This window comes from Sebastes umbrosus, chromosome 1, assembly GCF_015220745.1.
Source record: "Sebastes umbrosus isolate fSebUmb1 chromosome 1, fSebUmb1.pri, whole genome shotgun sequence".
Taxonomy (NCBI): Eukaryota; Metazoa; Chordata; class Actinopteri; order Perciformes; family Sebastidae; genus Sebastes; species Sebastes umbrosus.
This window is the reverse complement of record NC_051269.1, coordinates 42,323,474-42,335,651: the sequence shown is the minus strand read 5'-3', so window position 1 is coordinate 42,335,651 and position 12,178 is coordinate 42,323,474. Positions and strand designations below refer to the sequence as shown.

At 43.8% G+C, this 12,178-nt stretch overlaps 1 protein-coding gene across 8 annotated transcripts in view; it reads left to right on the top strand.

Annotated features, from left to right (window-relative positions):
* The window catches only part of iqsec1b (IQ motif and Sec7 domain ArfGEF 1b), a 222,108-nt gene that overhangs the window by 139,370 nt on the left and 70,560 nt on the right, over positions 1 to 12,178 (top strand). The window contains exon 1 of one of the 8 annotated variants that reach the window (XM_037783373.1): positions 6,312 to 6,703. The exons of the other annotated variants lie outside the window; for them this stretch is intronic. Within the exon in view, the coding sequence (XP_037639301.1) occupies positions 6,657 to 6,703 (47 nt within the window). The 5' untranslated portion in view covers positions 6,312 to 6,656. Of the gene's footprint in view, positions 1 to 6,311; positions 6,704 to 12,178 lie in introns of those variants that run through there. 8 annotated transcript variants of the gene reach the window in all.

The following is a 12,178-nucleotide window of genomic DNA, read 5'->3' as shown; positions in this document are numbered from 1 at the left end:
AACTATATAATTTATCATATTAAATTATATAATATTTTATCATTTTAAATTATATAAAATTTATATTATTTATTAATTTAACCTCTGGGTGCAAGGGGGCTATATTTCTGGTTACGGTGCAGCCAGTAAAAATTTAATGTAGTTTATCAATTAATTGATAAAATGTGACATGCATTTTTAATTTGCTTTTTTATTTATTTAACTTTTTATTAATTTCCTTATTTATTTACTCGTCTGCTTAGTTCCCACTTTTATTTATTTGTGATTTTTTATTTATTTTTGCATTTATCTTTTATTTACTTTATATTTATTTTTAAAATATTTAATTACTTACTTTACTTTTTTCACTTTTAATGGCATATTTTGTTATTTATCGAGTTTATTATTTTCATTTATTTTTTGTATTTTGGCAGGTTCTGTCCTCCATAGATAGTAGCAAATATCGATGGTATTACTAGACTGAAATAGGACTTATCTGCATCCTTGGTTTGTGTTTATCTCTACTTTAAAAAAGGTTAAGGCCGTGGGAGTCGACTGAAGAGAGTATGTTGTGAGCTGCCTGGAGCAGAAATCAGAGGATGAGGAAGATGACCCACAAGCTAACTGTCAAGTACAGTTTTGGCCGAGGTGTTAGCTAATCGCCCAAAAATACATTTCAATGATACATTTATGTTTCACAGGAAATTAAAAAAAGGTGATTTTAATGTAAAAACACTCAAAATGTTGCTCTCTGGACCTTCAATACAGCTGCAATGATGTCACCATCAAGTGAAAGTTATTTATTACAAGAGTTTTAAATGGGTTTTTGCAGTGTGTGACTATACATCCAAAATAAGTGATACACACTCAGCTTGAAAGCTAATTTTAGCAGGTTTTCTCCTGGCTTTCGTTTTGTCTCATTTCCTATGTGAGACATAATAATGAGAAAGACACCCACGGGGTCAGTTGAAGTGAGCAAACTCTCGGTCTGGTTCAGAGAATGGTAATCATAAAAGGGGGAATAAGTGATGTGGAGGGGAGCATTTCCGAGCGTGAATTGTCACACACCTCCAGGCCATGTTTATTCATGAGTCCACCCATCCCCCTCGTCCCCCCCCCCGTCCGCCACGCAGCCGTGTCTCCGGAGGGGTGAAGACAAAAACGTCCCCCCAAACGACACGGCTTAATGCTCGTGTGTTTCCCATTTGAACACCAGACGGTGATTGGATGGTGGAGACCCATTTCATTAAGGATGAGCCAAACCTTTGTGTTGCCTTCGAGTGCGGTGGGACTGGAGAGCGTTCATTTGCTGTGGCGTTCCTCAGTTGTTTTGGGAGCCAGACGGTAATCAGCTTCAGTTCTGTGCTTGAGGATGAGGTTGTACACAAAGGACAGAGCTGCTCCTCACAGTGTTTGGTCTCTTCAGCTGGAAAATCAGCTGAAATCAACACGCTGCATCTTCAACTTTTATAGATTGTTTAAGGGTCAGTATATATACTAGAGGTGGGAAAAACATTGATTCTCGATTTTTTTTACGATTTTTAAATATATTTTTTAACACCAGAATCGATATATTTGCTTGATTTGAGTCTATGTGGAGGTAGAAGGAAGTTACCGCTTTTATTGTTGTAGTCTGAGTAACATGACGTCATATCCGTTCCGTATCCGTCAACCAAAACAAACCTCAGAGAGTCTAAAACGTTGGAGGGTCAGCGTGGATACGACCTGCACCCTCACATGTTAAATCCAGCGTGGTAAACACTACACATCCAGTAAAGGATGGAAACACTTTGGGTTTCACACATTGACAGGAAAAGCAGAGCTAGACAGAGCAGAGCTAAAGCTGCATGCTAACTCTGTCACGGACAGGAAACGTTATCGTATGGCGTTATCGTTTCCGTGGTCATATGTCAAACGTCCACTTGGACTCGAGGATGAACTGGTTAGATTTTGTGGTTCAAAGATCACTGTGACCTCAATTATGACAATGTCACACATGACTCACAGGATAAAACGATGACGTGATGACGTGATGATGTTTTGGACGGACACGGATGTAAACGGCACCTTGACTAGTTGGCTTGGGAGGCGTACGACCGCGAGGCGGTAATTCTAGTTCAGTAGTAACATATCCGTGTTTTCCTCTTGACTCCAGTAGATCGATGACCCCGTTGGTAATGTGTCAGCCCCCCCGCTGTGTGTGTACTAATGGTTTTACCTGCGTTAATAGCTGGGGTTGACAGTAACGACTGCTGTGTTGATGTGGCGTGAGGAGAACCTGTGATTGTGCCGGAGTTAAGGCAGCGAGGTGAAAAACTCTGGGATAGAGCTCGACCCTCTCTGCTGGTGTGGGTCACTGTTCCACATCAAACTGTCCAAACACGGTAGTTCATCAGCACTGAAGACCTACACCTCCCCCCCACCACCCCTTCATCATTCACACCCACTGACTCCATTCTGCTTCACATTTCCTCCTCATCCACTTTCCCCCCGGCAGACGTGACCCGACCCCCCCACCCCCAGTGTACCGCCACTAACTCTCGACAGAGTAATTGCACATAAAAGTGGCTCCTTTTATGCGTTTCAATTCCCCGCACAGAGATCGGGGGCTTTGCCCTTTTTCCCTCAAGGATTCATCTGATTACAGCGAGGTTTTTTATCTAAAGTTAACAGACAGAGCCGTGGCCTTTTAATATTCCACACTCATTGTGGACCGGAACGAGCAGCCTCCGCTGAGGACCACATTCAGGACATCAAAAGGCTTTTTGAAGAGTCCCTGGTCTTCCCCACACTGATCCCAAGTCTTTAAAATGCAGATAAAACCTCCAGAGGCTTTCAGGATTCACACCAGCTCACCCAAAATAATGGCAATAATTTGTTTTTTCCATGCTCAGAACCTCGCTGTAGAACAAGTTGGAAAACAGGATATACAGTCGCAGCTTGGTGTAATGAATTGTCATCTTTAATAGAGTGCTAATTGCATTCATTTATGGGCCAAAGCGAGCGCGGGCCTGTGAATGTGTCGGTCCTCACAGTACGAACTGACACTGTTATATTGTGCCAGCAGCTCGTTCACACCACAGTGCTGCAGGGCACTCAGCCCGCCAGCCAGCCCGTTCTCCGCTGTACCCGTTGGCTGATATGCCTCGTAGCGGTCAGTTTGATATCAGCCGCTCTCTGTGATTTTTTCTCCACACCGTGAAATAGGAACATCAAAGTCTGAAGCCCCCTGTCAAATCAATCTGCTGTGTACATGTGTACAAAGTGTGGCGGCGCAACTTGGAGCTGCAGTCGCTGTAAGTCGGAGCTTTGTAGCTTTGAGTCACGCTGCAGAGTGACACTCGGGTCCCTTTGTTGTTCAGTTTGCACTAATTATGTCGGCTGTTGAGCTTTTTTCTTCACTCAATTTGGGATATTCAGAGAGGGACAAACTTCAAGGGCCGTCTTCAACCAAAACATTTTTACACTAACAGTCATAAACATATGATATTGACAACTGATCAATTAGTTGATTTAACCCCTTACCATTCTGCCCTCTTTTATTAGAGGGGTAGTGGTGGGGGACAGAGGATGTTCAGGGTTAGATAAGCAGTCAACAGTAGATTTCACATAGAAGTGGTGTACATCATCTGAAAGATGGGAAACTGAGGATTAGCAATAAATGAATTATATTAGATTAATTAGAACATTATGATAGAAGTATGTGATGGTCATCCCCATGCTCTATTATGTCTCATAAATTGTTACCCATTGTTACACAGATTTGGTGCTAAATTTAACCATTTGTTACCACTGGAGAATTGATAAAACTGATCAATATTCCCTCGAAAATACCACATTAAGACACCAAGACCTTGAGGAACACCATAGAAGAAGCCATGCTGTGATTTGGGATCAAAAACTTTTGACATTTGGAGATTTCTGCAAGAATTGACATTTTTTGGCGATAGGATGGCGAGCACTTGTGTTGTGTAAACACAACACACTCAGAAACCCCCTTATTGTCAATATTTTTAGTTTTCTGGAAATTTTCTGGACAGTTCTTCCGCCTTTTTTTGGATTTTTTTCCGAACATTTTTCAGTCTTTTTTCTGGCATTTTTCGGTCACTTTTGTGACATTTTTCAGCATTGTTTTGGAATTTTTTATTTGTTCGAACATTTTCCGGACATTTTTCGTCGATGAGAGAAATCCTTCTTATTGGCTGTTCAGCTTAAACAAATCAGTGCAGAGAAGAGAAACAGAAGTGAGGAAAGCAAGCGAGTAAAGTCAAGAGAACAAACACAGAAGACTTCACATTGTTCATCTTCATCTCATCTGATCGTTCCAACAATGCAGATATTTTCACAGCGACATGAACATCTGGAATGACGCTAAGTGGTGAGAAGATGGTCGGCAGACTCTGCTTTGTTTCATGTACGGGTCATAACTCGTATATCTGCCGTCCTCGGTCTTCCAGTTTCCCTTTTTGAATGATGAACACAGACTACCGCCGCCTGCTGGTGTGGAGAGTTATTTCCTCTCACCCAGGAGCAGAACGTACGTGCTAACTTGTCGGTGGCTGGAGTCTTTGCGGTGTGTTCGAGTGCAACTTTTTGGCCAAGACAAAGACGACATGAGGCGACGCAACGGTCGGCCTTCGTCGCCGCTAGTTCTTTGATGGCCTTAAGATGGAGCCTTGAGAATTGAGTTCTCTGATATTTCCACCACATGACTGACTGTAGTCTTCCTGACTGCTAATAGCTGACCCTGCCATGAGAGGGTGGGGGGGCGTGAACGAGAGACAGACAGGCGGACGAATAGAGAGACAGACAGAAATGTTGAGCAGCTGCTCAGAGGAAGGCCACGGAGGCCAACAGGGAGTGAAAATACTCAGCTATTCTTAAACATCTAAAATAACAAAGGCAGACTTCCTACATGATCACTGTAAGGATTGACTTTACTGCGTGTCAGCGTATCCTTCACATGCAGCTCAAGTTTGTTACGCCCGACTACGACCAGTTATACAACTCACATGAATACAGACCAGTAGTTGTTCTACTGAACGTGAATCAAATGGAATGTGAACATCTTTGAACACTTTGGCCTCATGTAGTGATTTCAGTATATTAGGGCTGTGAAAGTTAACGCGATAATAACGCGGTAACGCAAATTCGCTTTAATGCCACTAATTTCTTTAATGCATTAACGCAACTTGCGGTTTTTAGCTTGTAGCGGTTCAGTTTTAAAGCTAGAGTGAAGATAGAACTCTTGATGAATCCATCGGTACCAACCATGTCATACTATCTTGTCGCTAAGAAAGCTAAATAACGCTCCAAAATTACACTAAATTTTGGCGAGGAAAAACTGTCATGGCCATTTTCAAAGGGGTCCCTTGACCTCTGACCTGACCTTGACACACTGACAGCTGTTGTTGCCTGTTGGGCTGCAGTTTGCCATGTTATGATTGGAGCATATTTGTCCACTCCCATGTTGATTAGATTATTAAATACTTGTCAAATCTCCCTTTAAGGTACATTTAGAACAGATAAAAAATGAATGAATTGAATGTTCGGATATGAATACATAAGGAACACCACTGGGAAGGTATGAAATTATATTAAAAAAAGAAAAGTTTTGATGATGTGTAGCGTTTGTCTCCACGGTAACGCAATTCACAGACCAATAGTTGTTCTGTTGAGCATGAATGAAAAGTAACGTGAACATCCTTTAACTCTGGTCTCATGCAGTGATTTCAGTAAACCCATCTCAGTGTGGCATCCTCAGTTAGTCTGCATACATGTAGGCCTGGCGAGCGTTACCATCCTGGGCTCCGAGCACACATCTGTGGTTACTTCCTGCTGGTGATGTGGAGCCGTAACACAGAGAGCAGCCTGCTAATGAAGACTACTGTCCACACCATCATGGAGCTCCTCTCACTTCATTTAGAACAGGAGGCTCTTCGGGCTACACAGCTGTTCACATCCAACACTTCCCTCCCACAGCCCGCTTCACTCGCCAGCACATCTTTTTTCCTTTTTCCACACACATCATATATTATTTCAAGTTAACTGAACTTTTTTATGCCACATTCCACTCTGCTGATTCAGCGACATGATGCCTGCGATGTTTTATTCTCCTCCACTTTGTTTTCAGATGGTTGATAAGTGACGCATCAAAGACGGTGTAGCCCATCCAAAATCAGTGTTTCACACACCCCCGAGGTCAGATACCATCTATAGAGAGTGTGTGAGGGAGGGGGGGGGATAGCGTGGCAGCAGTAAGTGATAGGCTGCTGAGGAAGGGGCTGGAGGAATGCGAACATGCGCTAGCGTTGAAGCAAGGAGGGATTCTACAGCTGGCCTTACTTGGTAACGCTGGATAAGTCTCTGCTGTGTCTACTTTTACAAAGGCTGAGTAAAAGAAGGGAAAAGGGGAAGTGGTGACTGAAGTAACCCGACCTCCAGGAGGGCGAGTTAGTCATTTTTCCTCAGGAGGAGGAAGGAAAGACGAGTACATGTTTTGTGGTCCAGTGAAGAGAGAGAGAAGGAGTGGCATGGGTGGATGCTGGTAGGAGTAACGGCTGCTCCTCTCTACATGCAGACTGTCTCTTCAGCCACAAGTTGCTTAGAAACATTCGGGTCTTTCAGGTCGTAAACACCAAATTTCTCCAAGTTTCCAGCCTGGCGATGTCAGGGACATGTGGAATCTAATGTGGAAGTACTGCATTTCAGTTCGGACAATAAGGTAGGGGGGGGATCCTGTTGCAGAGCTCCACAGCATGATGGTGTACTGCTGGGGAAGCTATGAGGCTGATGCTGGTCTGTGTGCTGCTGGGGGGGGATACTCACTCTGCTTTTAATATATTTGGACAGCAGCGTTTCTTACATAGAATACTTGCAGAATAAGTCAGGTTAAAACACACAAGGCTTTATGCTTTCGGAGCATATCGATGTGACTGTTAAATGTTTGTTTGACAGCTGTGATAAACAGTAAATCATCATCTTACGGGTCAAACCTGAGAAGTTGTGTCAGTTTCGATCGCAGCTGCAACCTTCTCTGAGGACGAAGGTTTCTTTACTCGATTAGTCGTTTTTTAATGCTTCTTTCATGTTGGATGAGTTATTTCTGAGAAACTTATGAGCACATCTTACATGGTGAACACCAGATCTAAAGTGGTGCTTTCCTGTGATTCTCTGTGGAGAAACTCTGTTTTACAGATCTGTAGTCGACAACATGGAGTGTTAAGAGCTGGCCCACACTGAAAGATTTATCAAATCTTGACAGATTTTGAAAATGTGAGAGTCCACACATAACGACAGGTTGTGTTCAATTTAAGTTTTGTTCTTATAGGGCAGGGGTCAGAAACCTTTACTATCAAAAGAGACATTTTAGGCAAAGAAAAGAAAATCTGTCTGGAGCCGCAAAACATGTGATCATTGTGATGAAGGTAACACAGTTTATAGTCTAAGTATATAGTATATTAGTCTAATGCAGTGAGGGCCAAAGAGACAATTTACTACTGAGCATTAGGGCCACATTGAGGAAAAAACTTCTGAGATTTACAGAATAAAGTCAGAATATTACAAGAAAAAAAGTCGTAATATTATGAGAATAAAGTCATAACTTTACGAGAAAAAAAAAATCCAATCCAATTACTTTCCTGTTGATCAACGATTCAATTAATGGACTAATTGTTTAAGCTCTAGTTAAAGATGATAAAGTGAATTCATGCTATAGTACAGTGGTTTTCAAAGTGGGGTCCTTGAGGGGGTTCCAGGGGGTCACCAGCAAAAAGGGGAATAATTTAATTTCACTATATTTCCATTATTAAGTCCCACAATGACAGACTCTATTACTATTTTGGTCATGGATTTTATATATTTCCTGTAATAAAACATCTATCAGATGGGGGACCCTGGGACGATATCTTAATTTATTTAATTGGTGTCAGTTTAGGGGTCCTTGACATGTAAAAGTTTGGGAACCAGCGCTATAATAGACAGGAAGTTGATTTCCTGTACTTGCTGCTTCTTATTTCCATGTGGTGCTCAATAACAAACGGTTCTGTCTGTGTTACTGAGAGCAGCGTATACCCGTTGAAACAGGCCATGAGAGACGATGTTAAAGCATTAATGGTTCCACACAGTCATTTCACCACAGAAGGGCTCAAATTAGTGGCCATTGTGGCGAGAGCATCCTGAGTCAGCAGCAGCCAATCACCATTCATAAAGTGCTCCGGTCTGTAATTCCAGTCTCCGTGGGTCGGCCGGCCGCAGCGTGGAGGAGTTCATGCTTTAATACAGAAAACGCTCCTCCTCTCACAGCGAGTCCAGTCCTGTTATTGAATTCATGATCCCCGTCTGGTAGCCGACACACACACACACACACACGCACACACACACACACACACACACACACACACACACACACCGTCTCGTGTAACTTGGCCATCAGACATTTTTCCGTCTCTGCTGATTTCTCATGAACGCCACAGTTACATGGTTTTTCCTCTTGGCTTGGAGTCCCCTCCTGTCTGCTCTGCTCACACACGTACACAGAGAGGCTGGAGTCAAATGTGTGGTGAATTATCCATCCATGTCCATTACAGCTCAGTGTCAGCTCAGCGTCAGCATCCACACACGGCACAAGTAGTCCTAGCTGATTCTCATTAGTTGTGGAACAAGCTGTAAACACAACAGAGATATTATCACCTCATAAAGTTGTTTTGTTTTTGCCAACATGTTAACAGTTACCTGTTTCCACAGTCAGCCAACATGGAGACACTTTAGCATTCATCAGGAGTCACATTCAGGTCAACATACACTCTCCTTTCACTTCTGTTTTGGTCTCCATAGTGGTGTCACAATATACTGGTATTGACAATAACCCTAATACTTAAAAATGTAAAAGGGACAGTTTGTAACTTCTTCCAGGTATAAATCATTGTGGGTCGGTGTCTCATGCGCGCTCACGTGTGTCTACGCTGTTCAGACTCAGACTCCAACACGAACTACAGTGAAGCACCAAAACCTCTTGGTTGTATCTAGTGAAGCTGTTAAACAGTGTTGGCCGCGGTCGGAGGACGCGGGGGAGACCGGAGCTTTGGTCTCCAGGACCGGAGTCTCTGCTGTACTCTGCTCCTCTGCCTGCCTTCAATCACACACCGCGCTCCTTCTCACTCTTTAGCTCCACCTCTCACGTGCATGCTGCTCACTCCACACTGCAGAAGAGTTAGTTTAGCTCTGAGAATATCTAGTGAATGTTCAGTGGACGTTTGTGTAGAAATAACTGCTGCAGCTCCTCCAGACCAACAGAGGTTTCCCGTGTCTTGTGAAGTGACGGGGCTCCGCAGAGAGAAACGTTATCGTCTCCCCCGTTCCCTCCGGCCACGGTCGGGAGGCTGAGGCAGGAGAAGCCAACACTAGGATCAGCATTGATTCATGGAGAGACCTTGGTCTGGTCAGCTAACATTACTGCCAAGCAGCTGAAATATAGAGTGATATTGTGCTTTTAGCTGACGTGTGTCTCCTCACTGTGTTGAGTGATGCTCCTTCATGTCTATGTAGAGCGAGCACAAGCGCCAGCAACAGGACGCTGACTTTAGTTGACTTAACGACCACAGGTGAAGCTGTTAACAAGACATTTCTGATTCTTACATAGAGTTCCTTTAATAACAAACATATGATAATACGCCCATTTGGGCGAGTGAGTTGCTCGATTTACTGGCAATCGTTGTTGTTGAGTCCTGAATAGCTGGACAAATCGGAGTTGCGTGCAATGATTCAGAGAGGTGCGACCGGGCTGTGATGGTGTGGTTTGATCAGATTTGACTGACAGTGGCGTCGACTACCACCAGACTCAGGTTCTGATTCTTCAAACCAGTGAGAAGAGCACAGACAGGAATACAAATCCAGTAGGTTGAAATGTGTTGTTCACGTTGGACGCCATCACTCAGGCAGCTCCAGGAAGCAGGGCTACTGTTCTCTGCCTGCTGTACACACCAAAGACATTTCACCAGTGTTATTGTTGAGACTGACAGATTGACCCTCTGATAGCACTCCTCCTCTCCTCTCTGAGCCGGAGAAGACGGCGGCGGTGTCGTCTGCCTGCAGTACATTCCTGAAGACAGCAGTCATACCTCAATAACTCTCCTCCTCTGACCCTGCTGCTACTCTGTTTTCTCTCCCAGCTAATGCTTCACTTCATACCAACCAACCCCATCTGTGTGTGTGTGTGTGTGTGTGTGTGTGTGTGTGTGTGTGTGCTGTTCACGATCTGGTGGGAATTCAACCTGCTTTGCTGGAGCTGTTTTGTAATAAATTCTCTTTAAAGAGCCCGGCGTTACAGCAGAGGCTGCCCATGCTCTATTTGAACTGTATTTGCAGGCCCTTTAAAAAGGTTTGCCAGTGAAACAGTAGAGGCCGAGGGGAACCTGATCTGGCTGTTTCTACTGGAAGCAGAAGGAGCTCAGAGCAGGGTATTATTTATTTAACTCAGAGACTGGAGTTAAAGCTGCAGGTTTGAGGTGACCTACGTGTCTGTTTGTCTGTGCTTTCCCCCCCGGGGAAGAGGAAGTACAGTATCTCTGCTGAACCCGACAACAAATCGCCTGCTGTCGTCTCGACGACTATCCCGGCGCCGCGCGGCTTCCTGGCAAGCGAGCAAACGCAGCAGATGTGTGGTGCATTATATCCAGATCTACTCCTGGACTCCTTCTTCTGTGTTGAGAAGCAGGAATGACCTAGCTTTAAAGGTAAAAGTCATTGCTCCAGCAGGGGAGTGGAATCAGAGAGCCTGAGCTCCTCGTGTAAACAGTCAGTCAGCTGTCGGCACGGCGCTCTCCCTCCGTACTGTAGCTGGGAGCGGCAGCAGTATCTCCGCCGTAACACACCTGACAGGAGGCGGAGACGCTCTTTAAGACATCACAGAAGCAAAGAGAGCAGCGAGGGGAGAGCTGAAGACGTGTGGTGAGTGTGGGTCTGATTCACTGACGGTCAGCTGGACTCAGATTATTATTAGACACCAGGAATCACGTGAATGATTTTTTTTTATACTCGCCGTCTCCTCTCCTCCCTGTTGTGTTGGGACATGTATCAGTGAACCGGACAATCTGTGTTCAACTGACTACAAGGTCACTTTATTTCAGCTGCCATTCCTCAGCAATGTCACACTGTAGGGTCATCAGTAGGTGAGGAATTCTTTTCATCGTGGTTAGTAGGGGTATCAGATCTGGTCTTGTTATCTAAAAGCTGATTCACCTTGACTGTGTGTGTCTCTGCACGCACGTTGTTATTGTAATCTGCTGTTATAAATATTTCAGTGTTGCCTGTAATGTGAGCTCTCTCCGTCCCGGACTCTCGGTAGGTCTGCAGTGTGTTTATTCCAGGCAGCAACCTCCGACGTCTGAGAAGTGAAGCTGATGCTGAAGTGCCTTAATCCTGCATTCTTCCTAACAGCCAGCAGGGGGCGACTCCTCCGGTTGCTAAAAGAAATCCATTTATATAGAGTGCTACAGGAATGAGTCCTAAAACCCGGAACTGAGTTAGCATTTCTAGCACTTCCTGTTCCCTCGTCTGGAAGTCAATGCGTTTTTAGTTAGAAAGTTAATTGCGATGCTACGTTCGACAAAAGCAACAAAACGTCCGTTGAAGAGTTGCTCAAGCTTTTGTTGACATAGTTATGTTGTTAAATTGTACTGGGAACTGGTTAACAGCATTTGTTTTTGCCAGAATGTAACAATGAAACTAAAACATATGATTGGTTGGTGCTTCACCGCGTCATTGGAACGCTGAAAGAAGTTGAAACCAGTTCAACTCTTATTTGTAGCGCGTCACGTCTGTTTTGGGCGTCAGTTTGTAGCTTTAATGTCACCGGCTTCCATTGAAAATGACTCGTAGCCTGTTGTGTTGTCGCTCGTAGTGTGAATACAGCTTAAAGGTCTAATTTAGCAAAAAAGTAACATTTTCATGTCTTTTATATTATAAAGCAGGTTTAAGTGCTTTATAAATACTGTTAAACTCTCAAAACACTCAATATACGGAGAAATACACACAGCCCGTATTCAGAAATTGTGCGTTGTGATGTCACAAATATACAATATTTAGACATTTCACGGTTTTAAACGTAAACATTCTAAATGTTTCAGTTTATTTCCTGTTGCAGTGTATGTGAATAACATCAGCTGACAGTAAAGTAAACATGGACCCAAGCTGTTGCCTA